General features: G+C 40.6%; 1 protein-coding gene across 1 annotated transcript in view; it reads right to left on the reverse strand.

The window, feature by feature from the left end:
* Positions 1–10,598: 10,598 nt before the first annotated feature.
* Positions 10,599–24,440, reverse strand: part of EFNB2 (ephrin B2) — a 45,215-nt gene continuing 31,373 nt past the window's right edge. Inside the window, exons 3-5 of the mRNA XM_032246195.1 lie at positions 16,560–16,652; positions 15,714–15,827; positions 10,599–14,284 (exon numbers count right to left, since the gene is read on the reverse strand). Of these exons, the coding sequence (XP_032102086.1) occupies positions 13,899–14,284; positions 15,714–15,827; positions 16,560–16,652 (593 nt within the window). The 3' untranslated portion in view covers positions 10,599–13,898. The remainder of the gene's footprint in view (positions 14,285–15,713; positions 15,828–16,559; positions 16,653–24,440) is intronic.

A 24,440-nucleotide genomic window follows, 5' to 3' on the forward strand; every position in this document is an offset into this window, starting at 1 on the left:
TTGCACTCCAGCCTGGGTGACAGAGTGATTCTCCATCACAAACAAACAGTAAAATCTATCACAAAGCCACGTCTTGAGGTCAGCTATTTGAAATGCAGAGACACTATTCAAAGATCATTACTGAGTGCCTGCTATCTTCTATTCTGCTAATCTTCACGACAGCTCTTCGAGGTGGGTATTAATAGACCTCTTTTCACAGATGACAAAACTGAGGTTCCAGGAGGCTAAGCAGCTTTCTCAAGAGCTCAGCTAACAAGCAGCAGGATGGGGTTCCCATCGAGCCCATCTCCAGTGGAAACGCACCAGCAGCTGTCGGTCAGGAATGTGCATTTGTGAAGGAACGCCCTTCTCTATCAGAAGTGCCGTGATGTGGACTGAGCAGGAAGGCTGTCGCTGGCGGGTTTTGCATGGTGCAGGATGAAGGAGGAGGTGGGGATGAGCAACATTGCCCTGAGTTGCATGCCACTGGATTCCTAGCACAGGGGGAGAGATCGCTGGCTGGCCGAGCCTGCTCCTCCTTGCAATATGATCTTTTTCTAATGTGTTGTTACAATGCTCTGTGGGACCTCCTGAAGCGCAGATCCACGGAGTACAAGCCCTATGAGCTAATTCCTTGCATGTGGAAGTTGGCAAAAAGAAAGGGAAAGAGCCTGAAAGAAAACAAACGGACTCCATTTTCTCTCTTCTTGGTTACCTCCGCTAGTTACTGATGGTGTGTGTTTGCTGAAGTCATTAGAAGCCTCACCCAGTCTCTCAATTCCTTTAAGAAAGAATTGAGAATGTTCATGATGTGAAAAGAGAGAAAGGAAGAAAAGCAAGACAAATTTTGCTTATCCTTACTGTTCTGAGGAACCACAGCCAACCCCAGGCCTGCATCTGGACAGCAAAGACACAGTTTGAACGTTGCAGAGATGCTTTCATTGCCAAGAAAATCTTTCTGTATTGACTTGCTATGAGCTGACGTTTTATTGGGAAAAACAAGAAAAACAGGGGCATTGTCTTCAGAAGGCCTGAGTTAAATAAACCATATGTTTCCTGAGCAAGGTCTTCTAACCTTTAGAAACTGTTCATCAGATTAGACAGTTGAAATTTGGGGGTGGAGGAGCCGGGATACTAAGCAGGGAGACCAGTGGATATGTTCATGCCAAGACAAACTCTGCAGCTGGGTGATGAGATGTGGGAGAAGGAGTCAGGAGGAACCCAAGAACCTCAGAAGGCCCCAGGACACATGGCCTGGACGGTTTGGGAGGACGAATGAAGCAGAGGTGCATTAAATTCATTCAAAAACAGCCTTGCCATTTCTCTAAGGGCTGATCCTTTTGTCAGTCTTTCAGTGGAAAGTCTCTGATTGTTGGCTTGATCTCTGTTTTTGAACCATCTGTATCATCTGCAGACAAGCAAGGCCCAGACAGGCACTGAAGAGGCGTAGAAGGAGAAGGCATTGCTTCGTCAAAGGATGCAATGGAGGATTAGTTAAGTCTTACCCTAGACAGAGTGGGCAACCTCCTATGTTGTATGATCTATGGAGTCTGAGATTTAAGCTCAAGTTCTAGATCTAAGTTATTGTCCAAGAAAAAGAAATATGTATATACAAACACACAAATCTCCTTATCCTTATCTTCTTTTCATATCTGATCACTAAAATTATGTTACACAGCCCTTTAGTTGAAGAAGTTGAGGCTTGTTTATTAAAAAGAAAAGAACAAAAAGAAATATAAAAGAAGAGAAGAGAAAGAAGTAACCCCATGAAATGGAAAACTTCAAACTGTTACCAACCATTCATACAGCAGCAATCCTCTATGCTCTCAGGGGAAAAAAGATTCTTGGGTCACACCAGCTCTGTGGAATCTGAACCTCTGGCTTTGGGTACAGGAAGTTCTATTTTAAAACCGGGCATCAAAGTTTACAGAACTTCTTTAGTAGGCTGTTACAACTCTCAAAACAATGACTTATTTCCCTAAAATTTTAATCTTTTAAATAAAGAATAGTTTTCTAAGAAGATTATGTTTCTCTTAGAAAACTAAGATCACCACAGTGGGCTGTGGCTGCTGTTTTCACAGCAGCTCTATCTCAGGTGCTTTTTATGTTCCCTGCAAAGCTTCTGGCATGATTTTAGATAAATGGGGAGACACTTGGGGAGATCGTGAATATTTGGCAAAATAAATAAAGCATGTGTTTTTCAATGTTTCTGTAGAACTCTTAACGTATCCTCTTACTGGTTCAAAAAGGAGAAAGAAGTAAAAAATTATATCAAATTCATGAGTGAATTACTGCCTTAATCTCATTAGATGAAACTTCGATTAGATCCTGAATACTGAGTTTTGTTTGTGCTAGCAAGATAACTGACTGCAATTCCATGGCTTACACTTAGACATCTTCTCTATTAGAAGAAAAATACAAGTCTTTGGGCAGCATAGTACCAGGTCCACAGCTCAAGATCACATGCTGTGGTCACATTAGCAGATATCAAGTCCTGTTTCAGCAGCAAATACACTAATGAAAGAGCTCTTATGTATCCAGAGCGATCAAACAGAAGAGGTCTAAACTGTAACAAGGGAGCGGGGCCTTCAGATTATTTGATGCATATTTATGTATTAGATTTATTTCTATTATTTTCAATAGAAATTATTTCCACAGCTGGCATCAAAGCGATACGTAATGTTTCAATAGTTGTTTCTTAAAACAGAGATGGTACTTTAAATACAGTAACACACAAACAGATTAAAGGCTCCTTTTAGTATTAATCTGTTTCATCCTATTTGCCTCTTGTAAGTTGTAAAGCACATCTCAGAGTAAAGATGTAAACAAAGTGGAACACAAATTATGTATTTAAACCAGAAATAAAAGAGAAAGGAAATTGGAAGGCAATCTGGCAGTATCTATCAGAATTTCAAAAGGGCATTTCCTTCCATATAGCAATCTCACCACCAGGAATTTAGGTGAAGGATGTATTTGGAAAAGTACCTCGAAATGTCAAGTGTATGTAAGAATAGGTAGGCTTACACTGTGGCAACAAACAATTCCCCAAATCTGTGGGCTTAGCATGTTCATTTTATTTATTATGCAAAGAGCATAGTACCCCAGGTCAGCAGGAGGCTCTGCTCCAAAAAGTCACTCAGGGACCCAGGCTGACCAAGTTTCTATCATCTTTGAGCTGTGCATTCTAGAACTTGTGATATCGATAGTCACTGTAGCAGGAAAGGAGGAGTGCATGAAGAACCAGCTCCTGTTCTTTTATGTCACCACATCATTCCAGCTACGGCCCATTGCCCTCAACTTATGTGCAAGTGAGCCTGGGAAAAATAGTGGAGCACCTCAATTATCCGATGAGCCCTCCTGTCTCTCTACAAACCAAAGTATGTTCATATATGCAGAAGAGCTTAAAAATCATATTTTGCCTGTAAATGACGGGAAAAATAAATGGGCATATTATGTGGGATGAGGAACGGTCTCCAAGACATATTACTTACTAAAAATACATGGCATTAAACAGTATGTGTAATGCAGTCTCTACACTGATCATTTAGAAACAGTAAATGTATTTATATACAAGTGTGTGCTTATGTCATTTTTCTGAACAGATAGACAAGACTGTTTATACCAGTGCTTCTTTGGGGGATGGAGGAGGGGATGGGAAAGGAAACATAATTTTTAATCAGATAAAATTATAGTATTATTTTTATCCACATTTTTTTAAAAAGCTAAAAAGATAAATTTAATAGATTAGTTAGTAGATTATATTACGAAATGCTTATAAATTTCCTCAAGACTGATAATAGCATTGTGATTATTCGAGAGGATTTCATCTTCCGAGATGCTGAGATGTGGGAAGGAAGTATTGTGAGATCTGAAAATTCCTAAGTCAAAGAATGTGTGTACAGAATGTGTGTACACAATATGTACACATGCATATACACACACACTCACATACTGATATACATAGAAACACACACACAGAGCACATACATATGTACAAAGTGCTGATTATTCACTCTACATAGAAGACAGCTGGGAGTTTGATGTTCTGTCTTTCAACTTTTCTGTATATCGGAAAATTTCCAAAGTAAAATACCAGGAAAAATAAAAAGAAACGAAAGAATAAAAAGCACATCACCTGCAAACAGAAAGCGCCACTGATCTTCAGTCTCCCTAGCTTAGGGCTCTGTAGAGTTCATAGGTAGAGATATTTGAGTGTCAGAAATCAGATATTGACATCCGAAATCAAGAAACACCACAGAACACACGGGCGTCCATGGTCTGTAGCAGAAAAGTTTTCCAAAAGGGTTTCTGTCTGCTGCTATAAAAAGCTGGGGTGACCTTATAAAGCATTGCCAGACTCTTTAAACTGCTTAATCACTTAATCACTGTCGTGATCATAGTACCTGCTCGGCTGGCAGTGTTGGTTAAAAAATTCTATTGCCATATTTCAAACACTTTTCTGGAATCTGTTCTTAAAGTTAGCATGACTGAGACTCAAAAACAATGCACAGGGGATAAAAAGCCATGCGGCTTTAATCCATGTTCTCGCGGCCCCTGAGGTGGTGGTGACTCGGGGAGACAGCATGTCCCACCAGGCGGTCTTTAGGAGGTGAGGACTTGGTATGCCACCTTTCCAGTGGACAACTGCCTCTCCCCTGCGGTTAACGACCACAGCACCCAAGGCTTTATGAGCCCCACTCATTGTGTTACACACAAACTTTAATGCCTCCCACTTTTCCAGCAAGTGTCTGCAGCAAAAAACCCAGTCCCTGCAGCCTGGCCTCAGTGGGAGCTTCAGAGACCAAACTATCAAGGTCTGTTTTCCATTGTTTAGTGAACTGCCTGATAGTTTTGGAAATGGAGAATAGTGCTTCCACCATGCTTAAGGAGACATTTTTAAATTTTTATTTATTTATATTTTATTTATTTATTTATTTTGTTTTTGAGACGGAGTCTCCCTCTGTTGCCAGATTGAAGTGCAGTGGTGTGATCTTGGCTCACTGCAACTTCTGGCCCCCGCCCCCCCAGGTTCAAGTGATTCTCCTCAGCCTCCTGAGTAGCTGGGACTACAGACGCGTGCCACCACGCCTGGCTAATTTTTGTATTTTTTTTTTAGTAGACACAGGGTTTCGCCATGTTGGCCAAGATGGTTTCGATCTCTTGATCTAGTGATTCACCTGCCTCAGCTTCCCAAAGTGCTTGGATTACAGGCGTGAGCCATCGCACCCGGCCCAAGGAGACTTTTTTAAATAAGCCCACATGTGACTGCCACACAGAATACGAACTTCTGACACATGTGCTCTTGGAAAATGTTTTTCATCTTTTCCTGACATTCAGCCAACAGTATGGAGGAATAAGCTCGTGTAAGTTGAAGTGTAATTAATGCAGTCATTATTTTTATCTGAAATATTCAAGGTATTCGTAGGAGACCCTTATCTTTTCCCTCCCCTTTTACAAAGAGGGAAGTTAAAAGGCAGGGACCTGGTTGCTTCAGGAGGAGCCCTGTGTCTGCTCGTCTGAAATGCTTCTGCCGCACGTAGCTTGTAGGTCACTTTGGCAAATGCCCCAGATGCTCAGACCTCCTTTTTTTCCTACTGTTTTTGGGCCCAGTGCTAACTACTGTTCACAGACATAAAGTTCTCTGCAATTCTTTCCGCAGAGCTAGCTACCAGAAAACTACCAATTATAGCCAAGAAACAGTCTTTCAAATACACATACACATTGTAATGTGGGCTGGAAACCAATTGGAAACTTTCTGATTTGCCCTTTAAGGCTGGAGGCAGGCACTTAAGGCAAAGTCCTAAAACGTTTTGAAGAACAGAACAGCGATTCTAAATTTAGCATTCTAAGCAACCAGTCGGCATATATGTAATGAAAGATTTAAAAAGAAAGCAATGAAACCCACAGTAACAGAAGATAAAGGTGGATGAAAGACAGCTACAAACAAACACCATCCTAAAACAATGCCCAAGAAATACAGACCTAGAGTGGCTATGTATTCCTTCCTTTCACACCTGCATCTGAGATGCCTAATTGCTCTTCATGAGGTTTTTAAATTGCTGACTGGACCGGAAGTTCTCATAGGAGGATCATATGTTATAATCTCTGATATTTAGCACACTGCCTGGCAGATAGTAAGTGCTAAATAAATGATGTTATATGGGTGGACAAATTAATGTGTGTGTGTGCATGCACATGTATGCTTATTATGTGGAAGCTTCTAGATTTATCGATAAGCAAGAGTCTGCTTGGGTGAGCTCATTTTGAGTGTCTCAGACCCGTCTAATAAAAAGGTGCTGGCTGAGGGTGACTGAAACCAGCGCTGGTTCTGCCTGTCCCCCATGGCTGCCTGCTAACCTGTATCTGTTCTCTGCTGGAAACAGAGATGAGATTTTTGGATTTGCTATGTTTTATGAGCTACATTTCAACATTAGGTGCATGTAATTGAGCTAAATCTTAGGAAGTTTCCATGAGGAGCCGAGGAAGTTCACATGACAGATGGTTGGCCTAAGTCAAGGACCAGCTATGTGGTTTGCCTCGGGTCACACGAAGAAACAACAGTGCCAGACAGAGGCGCCCCACATTCCACAGGTTCTACGCTTTCTTAGTATGTAAAGGAATCTGAGCTGTACCAAATTATTCATGTAAAACGAGATAAAGTTGGAGTTATAAGTATAGAAACATCTCTCACTTCTTTTCTGTCGTCTTGAATATCATGCAGGTCACTCAGTGGCTGAAGAATTAAGAGATCAAATCCTCCTAGACTCAATGGAAGATACAGCAAACTGTGAGCTCTTCCTGGAGCATTTTGTTCCCCACTTGACGAATCCTAGAGCTAGAAATTAATTTCTATTACTTTTTTTTGTCCTTTAATGTTGTGTTAATGAAGCCACTGTACAAAAATGATATACCTGAAGAGGATTATTGGAGTGTTCAGTGTAAGATTCTAGTTAATTTTAAGTAATTTGCTTTGATAAAATTTATCTCCTCTACTGTTCTTGGACTTTTTAAGATAAGAGTCATCATGCCTTTGAAAACATCACACACACACACACACACACACACACACACACACACGCACACCTGTAATCTCTTTATTAAGCATGAATGGCACTTAGTTAAGAAATGATAGCTCTATGATCAACTAAAAGATGTTTTTCAATTCTACAGTTCCTTGTCACAGACTACAGAATTAGAGGTGTAAATAATAAAAGAGGGATAAGGATGTGTTCCAGGTACAAGCATGAAAAATATTCAACAGGACATTAAATTAATCTTGAGTCCACAAGGAAGACCAAGTAAAGCTGGGCTAAGTTATCTGGTGGCAGAGAACACGGCTACCACCCGGCACAATGCCTGGCTCCTGGGGCGTCTTTAGGAGACATTCGCTTAGAAGGAGGTAGCAAATGTGCTCAGACCCTGCCTGCAGTGACCTGAAAATGTTTTTAAATAAAGATAAAAGATTCCCCTTTAACAATTAGAAAGAAGGGCTGACAACATCGGTTCAATCAGTATGTATACATTATTGGTTCTGAAGTCTTTTTGGATTTTGATTCTAGGGAGGGATGAAGGGCTGCAGAGCCCTGAGCCCCGGCAGTGGGTTCTTGCTGGAGGCAGTGGGTGGATGGACATGAGGAGCTGAAAGACAAGGTGGGGCCGACCGGGCACAATGGTTCACTCCTGTAACCCCAGCACTTTAGGAGGCCGAGGCGGGTGGATCACGAGGTTAAGGGATCAAGACCAGCCCAGCCAACATGGTGAAACCCTGTCTCTACTAAAAATACAAAAATTAGTTGGGCGTGGTGGCACGTGCCTGTAATCCCAGCTACTCGGGAGGCTGAAGCAGGAAAATAGCTTGAATCCGGGAGGTGGAGGTTGCTGTGAGCTAAGATCACGCCACTGCATTCCAGCCTGTCAACAGAGCAAGACTCCATCTCAAAAAAAAAAAAAAAAAAAAAAAAAAAAAAAAAAAACGAAAAACAAACAAAAAAACCCAGGCAAGTCAGCACCACCTCCGCAGGCTTCAGAGCTCTGTCTGCAGGACAGCAGGACAGGGAGAAGCTGGCATGAAGATACTTTTTGTACAGCTGAAAATGGTGATGGCTTTGCTGCACATCCTGCAAAAAGCCAAAAGCAAACTTCGGGATCTGAGAGTCCATCCCTCTCACTTTCCAGGTGAGGCTGCTGAGGCACAGAACATAAAAGGACCTGCTGAAGGTCACAGCACGAGACAGTAGCAGAAATACGGCTAGAAGCCAGGTGTCCCCATTCATCCAGTGAACACATTTGTTAACTATCTACAACTGGCCAGAAACTGTGCTGCTAAAATTAGTATTCGTTTCCTTGTGCCATATATATGCCTGTGTACCTGGTGTATATCTGGAGGCTTTTGGAGGGGTTGGTTGTTTTTAAAAATATAATGACTTCATATGAAGAATTGCTTTAAAGGGATTCCACTAATCAACTCATCAAAGTAGAAAAATCTTGAGCTAGGGATATCATTAGCTTTTAGGACACATCTAAAAATGAATTAACCTATCTGGTTTGCTATATTTTCTTACAAACCAAAGCAGTATTTTAATATGCCCCTCAAATCACTGATGATTGATTCTCTACCTGGAATAATGAATCGGAGTAGGAAATACTCTTTCCAATGACAACACTGAAAATTTGCCTTCAAGTAAGTGTATAGTGTAAATATCACAAACATAATTCAAAAATCCATCCAAAGTAAAAACCAGAGCAATAGCACATCCAGGCTAGTGGCCTTGGTGCTGCAGTAGCTACTGTGTCTCCTGAGCTGTCTGAGACCTATTTGCTACCAACCAAAAAGTGGGGTAACGGTCCTTTTTATTTTATTTATTTATTTATGACCTACATTGGGAAAGTGAATTTTACTACTCTGGATTTTTCTTTTTCTTTTGCTAATTATTCTCTGAGTTGGGTTCAGAGACTGACAGTAAGCTGGCTATCAGTTACCCAGGAAGGGATACTTTATTTTTTCTCATTTCCATTGCAAACCTTTATCCGAGGGTTGGAATGGCCATCTGCTTTGCCAAAAAGGGAGTTGATAACTAAGAGAGCTGGCTGCTGGCTGGAGAACACTTGCCTGTGCAGAGCAGTAATGTGGTAACAGCAGGCTGGGCTCACCTTTCAGACAGACCAAAGGGCACCTGGTTATACAGCCTCTGTAAGGCGCTTCTGCATGTGGTTCCTCCGCAGGCGAAAAGAATGAGCAGACAAATCTTGTTTCTTGGCTGGGTTTAAGCGCTTACTCACTTTGGAAAACGTGGTCTAAAAACAAGGTCCAAACCATGACATTGTGTATTTGTTAATTTTGTATTGTAATAGACACCACAAAGTCAAGGTTGAAAAAGCATTATTTCACTATGGTTCCCTCCTTTTGCGCAAACTAATCAGAAATGACCTTGGTACATAGCGTTGAGGGTTCAGCTTAGTTGCCTGGCCGTGAATCCCATCCGTAAACTTGGATCTGCAACTGAAGGCAGATGGGTGCAGCAGGATAAAATCCTGGAATAGATTAAACTTACCATTCTACCATCAACCAAAACCCTGTGCCTCTGGGGATTTTTGTTGTTGTTGATGAAGGGAGGCATTAGTTTAACAAACATTCCTCTAGTACACGTACTGTGCTAAGCTGCATAGATCCCTGGCGGCCCAACCAGCCTTCATCACCACCTGGGAAGGTGTTTTGAAACATATGGTTTCTTCCACTGACTGGGGTGTGGTCTTGGGCAAGTCATTCAGACCTGGGGACTCTTCTGGATTGCTTCCTGACTTCAGGGCCTTTTCTTATCCTTTCTTATCCACAGGTCTCACTCCTATGGCAAAGATTAACCTGAGATAACGTAAATAAAGATCTTAGCACTCAGATCTCAAGGCAGATGAAGCTCTCTGCTACAGGTGGGACTCTTGGCTGCTTACAAAGCTACCCAGGAAGTATAATGATCAGTCTTAATACCCAAGATCACAAGAGGCCTGAAAAATAATTGCACCCCTCAGGGTACATAGTCACACTCCCCAGGAAGGTGACCACTGAAAGTGTTTTGAACTCACAGCTGGCCTCTGGCTTGCCTTAAACCAATATCACAAAATGTGCTTTCATCAATGTTAAGTTTTTACAAAAACATTTGACTTTTTCCTTCTCCCTAGGATTATTCTGTTAAGAAAAATGAAGCAAGAGACAGCTGCTTTGCTTCTATGGAAACTAGATCAATTTGGAATTAAGTGTAAGCTAAGAGTACATTTCCCTCTTTTTCCTGAGACAACTAACTTTGTAAACTATTCTGACTGTGCAGTTCAGGTGCAACTAGGGAGATTTTCTGTTGAGGAATGATTAGGATTTTATACAATTATATATTACTCTTGAAATGTGAGTTCAGTGGCTTTATGGGGAAACTATTGAGCTCACATCTCTTAGCAAAATTATTATTTCTGTTATGTGCACATCCTGATTTGAAAAGTGGGCATACGTGTCCATGGACAGAAGTCTCTGGATTACTGTAATTTTGGGGGAAATAGAGTAAAAGAAGGCAAATTAAAATAACAAACAAAAAGAAAAAACTGAAAAGAAAAGAAGAAAAGTACTTTAAAGGCACTTTTTCCATAGGAAAAAAATATTTTATTTTTTTAAGAACAAATTCAGTTTGAAACAGATGTGGAATGTGATTTCACGGATTTCATTTTCTGGGGCTAACTGCAATGTGGAAATAAAGCAGATTTAAAACTTATGACGGCTATTAAAATAAAACAAAGAAAGAAAAAATATTTATAACTCAAGCATAATACTGTGTTACTTACAAATTGGACAACGAAATTTTAAATAAATATTCATGGTACATAATTACGGCACAAATATGCAGCAATTTGGCAACCTTTTATACCATTTTTTCCTCATTACAGTGCAAAGGGGAATGACACTGCCGTTAAACAAGCTGTAGCTAAATACATTGCAAAATTCAGATTTTATACAAAACATCTTGCTTAGACTTTATAAAAAACCAACATTGCTCTATGTACACAATCTGGATAAGAAAAGCCATTTCTGTCTTGATTTCATGTGTATTTTTATTAAAAAGGTGAATAAGGCTACTGTAACACCCCAAATCCATAGACAGTAAAATCTGAACCTATTTACAGCATCTTCACTTAAACATGATGGTGCAAATTCCAAAGTCGGGTGACCAGGGATGATCATACAAGCAAGGCATTTACAGTAACTTTCCAAAGCTAAACCAACTTCAAATAAAAGGACAGTTGGTAGATTGTCATATTCTGCACCAGACACAAAACAGACGCACAGAACACTTTTCAATTGGTTGCAGGGAACTCTTTTATCAATTCATCTGATTTTTCACAGTTTAGCATAGAACCAAAACGTAGCCAACTGATGATACATACATTTGATTTCATTAAAATCAGACAATTTCCCATTTTCCCCTTCTTGCCCCTCTCCCCCATCCTAAAAGTAACTTCTGATGGCTTACAAGAAACTCTTGTATGAATGCACAGAAAGGAGAGGTTGGGGTGATGGAAAGAATTACATATGTACTGTGGCTGGTTACCATGGCAACCCTCCACAGAAATATGATATAGATATATATAATATATATTGTAGATATATATTATACATATATGTACACATGTATTATACCACACACCCACTCACACATACACACACGCACTTTGGACCAACGTCATTTCCAGGTTCAGGAAATAGGGAATCATAATTTCTGTGACAACTCATTTTTGCAGGTACTCACTGGAGGTCTGAGAACCTTAAAATGCTGTCGCTACATTTTTTTCCCTTCCAATTCAGAAAGCAAAGTGTTACCATAGTAACAGGACTATGTTAAAGATGTCTATTTTGCATAGCACATAAAAAGTAGGTTTCCTGTTTACTCTTCTTGTTTCCCAGAAGGGAGGGGGTGTGGGGGAGGACAGGAGGAGGGAGCCAGAGCTAAATTGTCACCTGAAGCCCCCAATGTGACCTGCTGGAATCTAGAGAACACTTCAGCCCATAAGGCAAGGGAAAACCCAACGCAGAAAATAGATGCCGGAACATTTTGTCACTGTTAAATACATGATGCAGTCACATCGATTTCCTGGAATTTGGGGCTTGTACTTCCTAGTCTACGGTTCCGTGAGGTGCCTTTGGAGGACTTGGTTATTTTTGTATTTGCTCTCGTTATTGTTCTTTTTGGAATGATCTTGTTTTTCCCAGAAGTAGCTGTCCAATTTGTTTTCTTAAGCACTGAGCATTGGGACCACTTAATTGCCACAAATGAATTTCACATCTTCTGGTGTGTACTGTGTGCAACCTTAAAATATATATTAGTAAAAAATCTTTCATTTTATATCCCTTGTGTTCTATATACCTATTATAAATACATCCTATCTTCCTCCTCCCCCTGGACATCGTCAGTTATTTCCGTCTTAAGGACCCTAAGAAGTCTGCCGTGTGCGCTTCACTGTGACACAGAGCACCAGGCGCTGCAGCCTCCATCAGTACCGACCCTGCAGCCCTTGCACCAGACAGCACTGCCAGAAACCCAAGTGTCTGTCGTAAGGCTCAATCAGGAGGGGAGAGGGGGCCTGGGGGGAGGGGATCTGACCTACCTTTTATAGATGAGAATTCTTTAATAACGACAATGGTGATGGAATTGCAGCCTGTTTGACCTTTGGCTTTTCAACTTTTAGGTCAGATTTGGCTCTCTGCTATTCTCCCAAATGCTTTCCCTGTGTTTAATAAAATGTGATAAGTATAGCAGCTGAGTCTGCTTAAAAAATCATCCAAAGCAGACCGACTCTCCTACAGCTCAGAGCTGTATATCTTATTGCCAGTACCACAACAGTCCTGCCCGAATATATCATCAGTGGCCTACTTTCTCCTTCCCTCCAAGCCTGCTCCCTTCCCAACAATCCCCGTCTTTGTTCCCCAGAATGAAGAGGGGCTCTTTTTCCTGCACGTTGCTATTTGATAACAGTGACTGCCTCCCAGGCACTGAAATCCACTGTGTGTGCTGTTGTGTCTCCTACTTGCCTCTTAAATCTTAGCAAAACCAAAGTGCTGCGCTACCTAATTGTTTTTTTTTTCTTTTTTCCTTTCCAACTTTCTGTTTCAGAGGCAGCAGCAGTTAGCTGCAACTGCAGCCAGCCCTTCCCCCAGCCCCACCCCCTTCTACAAACTCCCAGCCTTCCTTGCAGACAGCCTAGCATCTGGCTAAAGGGCACCGTGTTAGCAAACACAATTTCTAGGAGCAGATCACCCCTGGACTGAAGCTGCTGCTGCAAATGGCTGGAGTGGGGGACTCCAGACACGAGTGTTCCATCACTGATGCGGACGTGAAGTGGAGGTCTCAGGTGAGGTGCTGCAGAGCCCTGGGTAACAGAACGAGTGACACAGTGAGGACTAAACGCTAGAGATCTTTGCAAACCTTAACTAGCCCGAGGTCCGTGTGACAAGTCCCGTACGTACTGCGGGGGAGACGCGCCCCAGGCAGAAGCCGGCCCTTCCAGACGTGGCGTTCTGGGGCACCTGCCAGGATGCTCACAGCCCTCTCGCCCACAAACCACTGTCTTCCCTTGGCTTCCGCAGAGGCCTGAGTGACTGCAGCACATGGCTTCGAGGAGGAGACGTGGGCCGCGGCACAGCAGTCCGAATGGGCATCTTCTGCACAGTCTTCCAGCTTCCAGGGAGCACGTGTGTTCACCAAAGCCGAATGCTACAAGACTAGGTAAGCTGTCCAGCGCGACGGGCTCTTCCGAGAAGGAGTGTCCTTCTCCCCCACGTGCTGCGCTTCAGTCAGTTCTCCAGCACGTGGGCTCTGAAACCCTCAAGGGAGGCATCGGGACAGTAGGTGTCCTCTGGGAAAGCGCAGGTACCGCCAGGGTCCCTCTCAGACCTTGTAGTAAATGTTTGCTGGGCTCTGGGGGGGCATCTCCTGGACGATGTACACCGGGTGCCCGTAGTCCCCGCTGACCTTCTCGTAGTGCGGGCAGAAGACGCTGTCCGCAGTCCTTAGCGGGATGATAATGTCACTGGGCTCAGAGCCGTTGTTGTTGCCGCTGCGCTTGGGTGTGGCCAGCGTGCTGAGCGACAGCGTGGTCGTGTGCTGCGGCGAGTGCTTCCTATGTCTCCTTCGGTACTTCAGCAAGAGGACCACCAGAGTGATGATGATGACGATGAAAATGATGCATCCTGAAGCAATCCCTGCGAATAAGGCCACTTCGGAACCGAGGATGTTCCCCGAATGTCCGGCGCTGTTGCCGTCTGTGCTAGAACCTGCAGACGTGGAGAGAGAAAACGTCAGCTATGGTCACTGCTGTCCCAGTGCTGACGGACTGCTTTTATGACCCTTAAAACTGTGAAAAATAAGCCAGGCTTATTTGCCTGGCCAATACCTCATCGAAGAGCTCAACACAAGTAGAAACAAGAGGTATCTCTGGGGGCACTTTCATGCCCTCCCAGACACAGGGTTTCCTTTGTGTGTATGTACCATTATCCAGCAAGAACACAGACTGTGGGTGGCAGCCAGCCCTTGATCTTGCTTCATCTTCTAACCCGCGTTAGCCAGCCTGGGGCAGCCGCAGGGAAGAAAAAAGGAAGTGGCCAATTCCCCAGGTCAGCAGAGCGCATTCATGTGGCATGGCTCTTCTGCCTCCTTTGAGAAAGGGTATTTCATGCAAACCTTCAAAGGGCCTGCCTTCTAAAGAAGAGCCCTGCCTCCTGGCAGAACAGCTCGGAACGCGGAAGGAGTGAGGGGGCCTGGGAAAATGTTCAGCTTGTAATTCGTTTGTATTATTTGATTTACACCTAAAATATATTTGGAACGCAGCAGAAACTCTCACACTGAACAGACTGCCAGCCCAAATGTTAAGCACTAAAAAATTGCCTGGCATCATTATATTATCCATTTATCAGTTTGTCACAAGAATTTGACACATCTTGTCATTGAAAGTTAGAAATAACAACTTCCCTCCTTGACTCTTGGAAAGAGACGGAATATTGCTGCAGATGATAAACTCACACAACTACCAACCAAGCACACAGATCCCTAATACAAAACTGCTGATGTCTGCTCAACAGCTCCTCTATAAAACATTCATTAGCATGGTAACAAATACAGAGCTATTTATTTCAAGACAGTTAAGAAAACGAAGGTCAATGACGGGCAATTTTATCTGGTGCTCTACACTTTTGTCAGTGACCTGTTTACTGTTTTCTTTTACATGGAAAATGTAAAACAAAATAACGATAACCACCTGAAAAAATACTATTATGCGATATTTTAAAACGTTACCATCTAAAATTTAGAAGAGGATCAATTAGGCCCTCAGTGAATTAAATATAATTAGATGAGGGATTAGCACATTAATTACATATACATTAAAAGCAGCTTTAAGCTGGTGTTGACAACCAGCTTGATAAAATGTCAGCCAATGAAACCTTTGGCCCGACAGAGTAATTCTAATAACTGGCATTTACAGCTCATGAATTCTCCTCTTTTGAATGTATGACTTTCATTGGAATGAGTTTTTGTTCCTAGTGAGTGTAATTAATTTTGGGTCACTGAGAGCAAAGATTCCTGATCACTGTAACGACTAGCTAATCCTAACTGGTAAGAAGTCCTCGGACTCTGCCCTACCTTTTGAGATACTACTAAGAATGCAGTACCCACAGGCCTCCACACACACAGATCACGCTGCTATACCTGGATTTGGTTTTACAAAGGGACTTGTTGTGGAACTTCTTCCGTTTGTACCAGCTTCTAGTTCTGGACGTCTTGTTGGATCATTATTCCTGGTTGATCCAGCAGAACTTGCATCTATATGAAAAACAAATGATTAATTACGGCACAGACATCTGACAAGATCTAGCTTTAGGAGCTGCGTATTTATTTCAACAGGCATGAATAGCAATGAACATAAGAGTCTTTATGCAAAGTACTGTGAAATACAAGAATATAATTTTTCTTTTAAAACAAAATGGTTATACTAGTTATTTCAGAGGTTTAGATCGTGAGGCCATCTGTGGAAACTATAGGGATTCTTGCGTTTGGCAGGCAAAGCATTGCAGATGACATTTCAATTTAACTGAGCAATTTGATTGACTACTATACCAATTTTTAATTAGAAGAATAATTATTTCTTTCTGCACAATAGGTTATCTATATTGGAAAAGGCACAATGAACAAAACTCTTCTGTAGCCAAGATTCAGAAATGAGCAAAACTGCAGAAGCTTTTAGTTTTCATTCTGGGTATTTTGATTCTGAACCAAAGAGGTGTTTTGTTTTTTGTTTTTTAAAAAGAAATATCTATCTATCTACATATGGCAATAGACATTCTACCTTGCTGACCTTAACTCTTAGAGAGATCTCCAATAAAAGCTTAGTACATTGACTTGAGGAAATCTGTCAGTGGCTCAAAGTGCAGAAGGATTTGCTTGGAAAACTAAAGAGAAGAGCGAATGAAGGTGAGTGTCGGCCACATTAGCACCACACTAGCTGGGGGCTACACCAGGTCACAGTGGCGTCATGAAGCAGCAGATGGTCTTTACCTTGTCCAACTTTCATGAGGATCTTCATGGCTCTTGTCTGGCACACCCCTCCCTCCTGGTTATCCAGGCCCTCCAAAGACCCATTTGATGTAGCTGATTAAAAATAAAATGGACAAAACAAAAAAATAAAGAAAAATCAGGAAATCAATAAGCCAAGTTTACATGAACATGAAATGTCTGAAAACAATTTGAAAAATAAGAATTCAGTCTTAGTCACAAGTTTTCTGAAAGTATGGGGATGCTGAAAGCCAAAAAGAAAAAGAAAAAGAAATAAAGAAAAATGGATATCGGAAACACTGCCGCATGTACGCTATCTGGTTCCAAATTTATTTAGGCACTTTCTCCTTCCTTCACAAATGGCTGATTTAATATTAGTCTATAAATAAAAGGGATGGCATCTTTTAAAAAGTCTACTGACTCTTTGGGGGCCAAACTCAAAGAGCAAACTAGTTAATGCAGCCATTGCCAAACGTGGTAATCATCCCACGACACCTGCTTCCTCCACTGCAGATTTCCTGCTTCAAGAACAATTAGCTTGACGCTCTGTTTGTCAAGCATCCAAGTTCTGTAAACACTAGAACAGGAGCCTCCCACAACGCTTGTCTTCTTTAAGAAGTAGACTAGAATTCAGGTCTTCAAAACCTCCCCTTTTTCCTCCAACACATGCATTATTACTGCCAATGTCAGCCTTAGTCAACCTCTTCAACCAAGCTACCTGTCGTGGGAAAACTCTGGCTGAATGAAGGGTTAACACACATGCCCACCACTCATTCTGGGTCCTGTGGCAGCCCTGGAGAGAAAGTAGGGACTTTTACCAGTCACTTGCTGGTGTTCGGCAACAGAATTCCCTTTCTACCTCAGGAGTGGAAGGAAGGACAGAATTATTTTACCCTTTTCTGTATTTTTTTTTAACAGCCCATGCTCTACTCTATTTAAGCACATCCTTGTTCTGTCTCTTTAGACCAGCGAGGTCTCTGAATAGCTTTCTAACCAAAGCTGTGAAGTGATAGGCTGCCAGGTACTTTAATGAGAAACCGGCTTTGAATTACAGTTCGAGTTCCAGGAGAGAAAAGAAGGTGGAGAGTGCTAGACATTTTCATTCCCCTCAAGTTCAAGGGGCAAGGAACAAAAGTGTTTCATATACATTTCTGCAACTTAAATCCATTTTCTACTTGATTATCAAAGTTCTGTCTTGTAACATTGTACTTTGCAAGGGACTGAAAAAAGGATTGATTTTCTGGTAAAAATAAATCCCAATGAACATTCTTTTAATGGGACTGTTTGTTTTCCAAATAGTAGGTCAGCAAACAAGTTCTATGTGCATTTACAGTAGAAATATGCATTCCATGGAAATTATATTAACTACAAAAATAAGGCACTTATTTACTTGTCTTTGTGGTCTTGAATTAACTTTTACTGTTTCCCTCCAAACAAAGGCTGCCTCCTCTGTGCATCAATATCACTGTGCTTCTCTGGGTGCTTGCTTCAACTTTACAGTCTCACAGTTGCATCTCATTCTTTCATTACTGTGGCTATTACATTTTTCCTGGGAACCTGAGCAATAGTTGCCATAATAATAATAGTTTTGGAAGGGTGGTGAGAAGCAGACAGTATCTGTTTGTAGATACAGACATTGAAGACTAGTAAGAAAACGTTTGGCAGGCAGGTTAAAAAAAGAAAGATACCTAAAAACTCTGTACATGTTTGTGAATCTAAAAAATCTTTTTTTTTCAGTGATTCATTTTGCTCTTTCCCTTTTCTCTCCTCCAAATATGTGCCTAAATTTCAAAGTATCCTTTCCTCCCAAAGCTTCAAACAGTATGGATTTCTATGAGCAGACCCTATTTCTGGACCTTTTCAGAGCAGTGCTATAATCTTCAACTATTTGTTGAGAATTTTCCTATTTGATTTTTCGAAAAAATTAGGATATGTCTGCATATAGAAAAAGTTAAAAATTAATGTCTCAATTTGGCTGATAGTTTAAAATGTTCAGTACTCAAGTGGAATCCCAATGCTTTTAAATTCACATGCACATAAATGAACCTACATGCAAAAGTACCCTCAAACTCAAAGTTAAAATGAGTTACTTTTTGTTGCTAAAAGTTTCAACACTAAGCTGAAAAATGACAAAATGAGATCTGAAGGGCAGTGCACAGAAAAGAAAGCGGAGGAATATGCCTTTATTTATTTTAATTTTGAGGGGAAAATAAAGTCAAAGATTCAGATCCAAAAGAAAAACAATTAAATGAATACCAGAAAGGGAAATACAGACACAGTAGGGAAGTTACTTGTAAACAGAATTCAGAACTGCATCTGCAGAGGGAGAAGCTACTGATGACTTCTACTTTGTCAAATTGGAAGCCCAAGAGGTGCACATTATTTGACTTTTTTTCTTTTAATTTGTAGGTCAATGCCTTTTCTGAATATCAATGCTTTTATGTGGAGCTCCCTAGGTTTACCCAAAATGATGTCTTGACAACCACAAATGTACAATCTTTAGAGTATTAAAATTCAATTGCAATCTATAATTTAACATCCACAGACTACAAGACAGTAGGAGGAAGGCTGCGTTGCATAAGAATGGAACTGCTTTGCACTGTTAAGAGTGAAACTTTTTTTCTGGGTTTAAAAAAAAGGGTTGGGGGGAGGAAGGAAACTTTCAAGTCTTAGAGTTGAATAAGGAAAAATCGACAGACGAGAGCTGCCTTTGCAGGTTCTTCAGAAACCACCGGCTACTGCTCGTTGGAGGAGGGTGCTTGCAGGGTGGTGAGCAAGAGTGGGCTGAACAGTCTGAGTGAGGACAGTTTTTCTGCTACATTCGGGAGTTTGATTGTTTTCCTTTTAGGTCAACATGTACCTTGCAAAGGTTACTGAAGTTATTGAAAAATTCACTACTAATATTATAAAATAACATCCATAATGCTTGGCTGCTTATAAAGGAGCATTTAAAATACTGTTACACGTTCCACCAGAAAAGATTTTTGCCATGAGTTAGAAATAAGCTGAGTTGTCATGAAAACTGAGTTGTCATAAAACATTAAAACTCTGTTTTAACCAGTTAGTACGCTGGTACTAACAAACTCCAGAAGGTAAACTTTACAAGTATAACCTAATTCAAAATGACTTCAGTCTATTTTATACTTGACATAAGAATAACTTCCCATAGTGAAAATCACCTTTCCTCTCCCCTGCTACATTCTCATCATGGAGTATAATTCTTATGCTGAGGTTCCAGTCCCCTCTCCTTGAACAATGACACAGGTTAAAAAAAAAAAAAAGTCTCCTATCCCAATTGTACCACCTTCCTGGCAGCGAACTCTGAAAGAAAACTGTAAGATTAATATTCTGATTTCTCCTGCAATAGTCAGTCACCAAGAAGCCTGGAAAGGCTTGGTGGCTTATTTTGAAAAATAACAAGAAATTGCTAATGCTTGGAAATAAATCTATTTCCATTTCAGGAGACAATTTTGCAATTATTTTCATTGTTCATTTGAATGTACTGGGAATTTTAAACTTAGAGACTGAGTGAAAATAAATTGTTAGTTCATTATACTTAGTTTTTCTTTGTATCTCTCTATCAGCATTATCTAATGCAGCCACAATCATAGTATTGCTAAATAGATGAAATCACATTTAATCATTCAGAGACAGAAAAAATAACATTGTTATATCTAAGCTTTTAGTGCCCAGATATTTTTTTTCCCTTGACTCAGGAAAAAAATAGACTTTATAAATTTAAAAATTACTAGAAAAGTCTATCCAGTTGGAAAATTGGCTTAATAAAGATACATGGGCATTTTACAGCCTGCCTTAAAAGCTTTTGCTTCAGGGGTCTAATTGCATGTAGTAAGCATATAGAAGTCACTGTATTCTTTCCCCCAGGGCCTAATTTCCAGTGGGTAAAAATTACTGCTCAGCAAAAAAGTTCCTTTCACATCCTCTTAACAGTTCTGTAGCACATCTGAAACCACAGAGCTGACATCTGCGGTTTGCCATCTATTTGCACCTATACTTATCTGTAGCTCTCAGTCACTGGGAAGAGTATACTGGTTATCTGAGTAGGAAAAAAACCTGAGAACCAGTGAGTAACTGTAAAGCAGACTCAAAGGGCAAGAATATTTCTGGCTGTGCTTTTTAGCCCATCCCCACGGAGAGGAAGTAGTATTCCATCTTCACATGCCCTCATCTGATGATCGCCGCTCTGCTCCCCAGGAGGCTAAGCTGCAGCCCCGCACCTTGGCTGTGTTTAGCCCACCACATCGGTAAGAGTGTGCTAATCAGATGGAGAATCAAACTTCTGGATTTGTGCCAATATACAGGTCTCATTGGCATAGATATTTGAAACTGGAAGACACAAAGAATCCTACAAAATAATGGTAAGTAATTTTAAGTTCTTATGGAAAGAGTGACGCACCAAGAAATAAAAATACTATGGAGGATATTTCAAATTATCTAAAAATGTAGCATATTTGTATGGGGCCAGGATGGAGTAGAGGGCCAATGGACACTTGAAAGCAAAGAAGTCCATCAGAGAGACATCTTCAGCATCCAGGTTCATGAAAACCACAGAGTCGTAAGACTAAAAACGTTGCCCTTAAATACAGCGGCACTGGACACAATTCGCTCTCAAGTGACCACAAAACAAACAGCATTTTATGAACATTCTCTGTCAATATCTGTGGGAACTATTCTTTTCCAGCATGTTCTCACATGCTAGGCTTGCTAATTTGGATTTCTTAGGCTAGTCTTCCTACACATCAGTTTCCTTAAGCTCGACACAGACTTCTGAAGATCGGAAGACTGTTATCTTGCCAAACTGAGGAACTAAAGAAAGCATAATCCAGTAACAACATGGAAAGCAAAGCGTGACTTTAAAATAAACATAAACACGACGACATACCAAACTATATTACTGCTTTATTCTACCAAGGGCTATCAAATCTTTGAGTGTCAAAATAAAATGAATAAGGTAAGTTGAAAAATAAGAAGGCTGATAACAAAAATAGTTAATTAATGTGAATATACAACCCAGGAAGCTAAGATTTATCTATTTAACACCATGACATCAATTCAAAGTATGTACTCTAGAAACAAGAATTCAATTTCTGAAACTCAAATTAACGTAGTTGAATGCCTTGTTTCATAGTTATCTTTTATGATGCTAACTTAGATGAAAAGTTCTAAATACAGAAATGATAAATGTTCACTGAATGCCAAAAATAAATGACTGTTTCTTTAAAGTTAATTAATAAAATCTTCTGAAACAGAAACATCTATTTAATTTGCCAACAGGAAAAAGAGAATTTCATTCATCTTTTTCTAACTTCTTTCTTTTTATGTGTTTTTTTGCTGTAGCTTTAAAATGAGAGAAATGAGAAACATAATCATGACTTTCCAAGGGCCTCATTATTCTTGTTTAGCTAAATATATTTAAAAGTTTCAGCATTACTTCAGATCACATAGCACTTCATCTTATAATACCAAATTTGCCTTATCTTAGAGCAAAAGTTTTCTGGTATACTTCCTTAAATGGCCTCACTTGAAGAAAGAAAAATACAAAAGAAATTATTTTCAAGCAGAAATATACACTTAGCAAAGTTAATTTAAATAAAACAAAATAAGCCCTCTACTTGATGAGACAGTTCTCATTAACCTTTCATTAACTCTGATTTTGCATGTAGGAAGCCACAGCTAAAACACTGTATCAACTATCAGTGATGTAGGATATGTTGAGTTTTTCACCTGTGAAAACACTGTTTAATATGATAGGAAAAATCACTTGAATTAATACCACATTGCTATGGTTGTGTTTTGAAAATTTAAAGCAGTAAATCATGCATTGAGAAGTAATAACTGGCTTATCCTCAGTGACTTTTCTATGCAACACAATTAATTAGTTTTCTGCACTAAACAGAATAATTTGGAAAAAGTAGATTCTAAAATAGAATCACAATTTAGACCTCCCCTCCTGTTTGCTAGCATTGAAATATGCCTGAAAATGTACCAAGTACAAATGGATGCTCTTAAAGAAAATGGTACAGCTTTATTTCCTAATTTCAAATATTCATCATGAACAATAATAGGATATTCTTCCAAGAGCTCAGGAATAAGAGGAGTGTTAAAAATGGAACAACTTTGAAACACTTTGGTAAGTTGTTTTTGTTTGTATGTGCACTTAAACGGCTTTGATGACATCTATTACTTAATTACTTCTACTTGGGAAGAGAAAGGATACCAGGTTACAGAACTGAGTTTACAGATGCCACCATGCCAGGTGAGGCTTGGACACTGGGGGAGGTGGTCAATCTACTGAGAGAACAGTCACAAAGTAAAGCAATAAACATCACATCTAGAACAGGAGAAATTCTATCACAGCTTTTGCATATGGCCTTTTAACTATTAAAAACCAGATGAATGTCAAGTAATCATCAGTGAAGACACTCAGGGCCATAGGTATTGTTGACAATACAGACCTGAAAAGTTACTGACTACAGACACCCAGAGTGAAAAGACAGAGCAGAAAGCAGTAATGGTAGGTGCACATGTAGGTGCGTCTACCTGTGTGTGTGCAAGCAGGTGTACATGGAGGGGGTGTACAAGCAGTAATGGCAGGTGCACATGTAGGTGCGTCTACCTGTGTATGTGCAAGCAGGTGTACATGTACATACCCTCCAGGCTCAGTGACGCACACTGACACTTCTGAGAAAGATCAGACAGTACTGGCGATAAATTTCACTTCCTCCAATCACCCCCCTGCCACCCGCTTTTTTTTTTCCAGCTAGAGATGTTTTTAACCACGTAAGATTATTTATGGAGTTGTTTATTTCACTTCCCCTCAAAATATTTCTTGCAACACCTTGGAGTCTTAAGTTTTAATGAATCTGTTGAGGATAAACATCACTTTCTAAATCTAAGATCTTATTGTTAAAAGTTACGACGATTTATGCAGGAGAAATCTCTCAGTTTAAAAAGACTTCAACATGATTTCAAAAAAAATGAGAAAAAGGCTTTTCTAGTATACTTTAAGGGATTGTTTCTTATTGCCACAGTAATTCAGAAAAACTTAATATAGTGGGAACATGAGAGTCAATGGTAAAAGAATAAATAATTTCACATAAAAAAGCCAGACTTTAGACACATCTGAATATGTGTCCCGAGCTAGGAAATCTGGGAGTGGCCAACCTGGAGAGTCATTCTTTATCTATGAGGAACATCTGAGCGCTCGTTCCATCCTGTGGAACGTGGACTGTACAGGGACTAAGGTCGTAAGTCTGGAGTAAATGAAGGTTGCCACATGGAAGGCGTTAGAATGATGGTGTTAAGTGAAAATGCTATAGCTGGCCAGGCGTGGTGGCTCACGCCTGTAATCCCAGCACTTTGGGAGTCTGAGGCAGGTGGATCATGAGGTCAGGAGATCGAGACCATCCTGACCAACATGGTGAAACCCTGTCTTCACTAAAATACAAAAAATTAGCTGTGTGTGATGGCATGCACCTGCAGTCACAGCTACTCAGGAGGCTGAGGCAGGGGAATTGCTTGGAGCCGGGAGGCGGAGGTTGCATTGAGCCAAGATCGCACCACTGCACTCCAGCCTGGGTGATGAAGCGAGACTGTCTCAAAAAAAAAAAAAAAAAAAAAAAAAGCTATAGCTAAACTACATGCTGTTTGCAAGCAGTGACGGTCTTCCTGCCCAGCTCACTGTTTCAGGGCCATGCGGATATTTGCCCAGCCCACCGCCACTGGACTCTTTCTCTCCTATATATAAGCCCCCAATAAAACCCCATGTCTCAAAAAAACAAACAAACAAACAAAAAGAGTCTGCCTTAATATAACATGGACCAAAGTCTACTAAGAAAGAGGAATTGTGTTTTAAAAATAGGT

This window comes from Sapajus apella, unplaced genomic scaffold, assembly GCF_009761245.1.
Source record: "Sapajus apella isolate SASKATOON/1434 unplaced genomic scaffold, GSC_monkey_1.0 scaffold60, whole genome shotgun sequence".
In the NCBI taxonomy this organism is placed as follows: domain Eukaryota; kingdom Metazoa; phylum Chordata; class Mammalia; order Primates; family Cebidae; genus Sapajus; species Sapajus apella.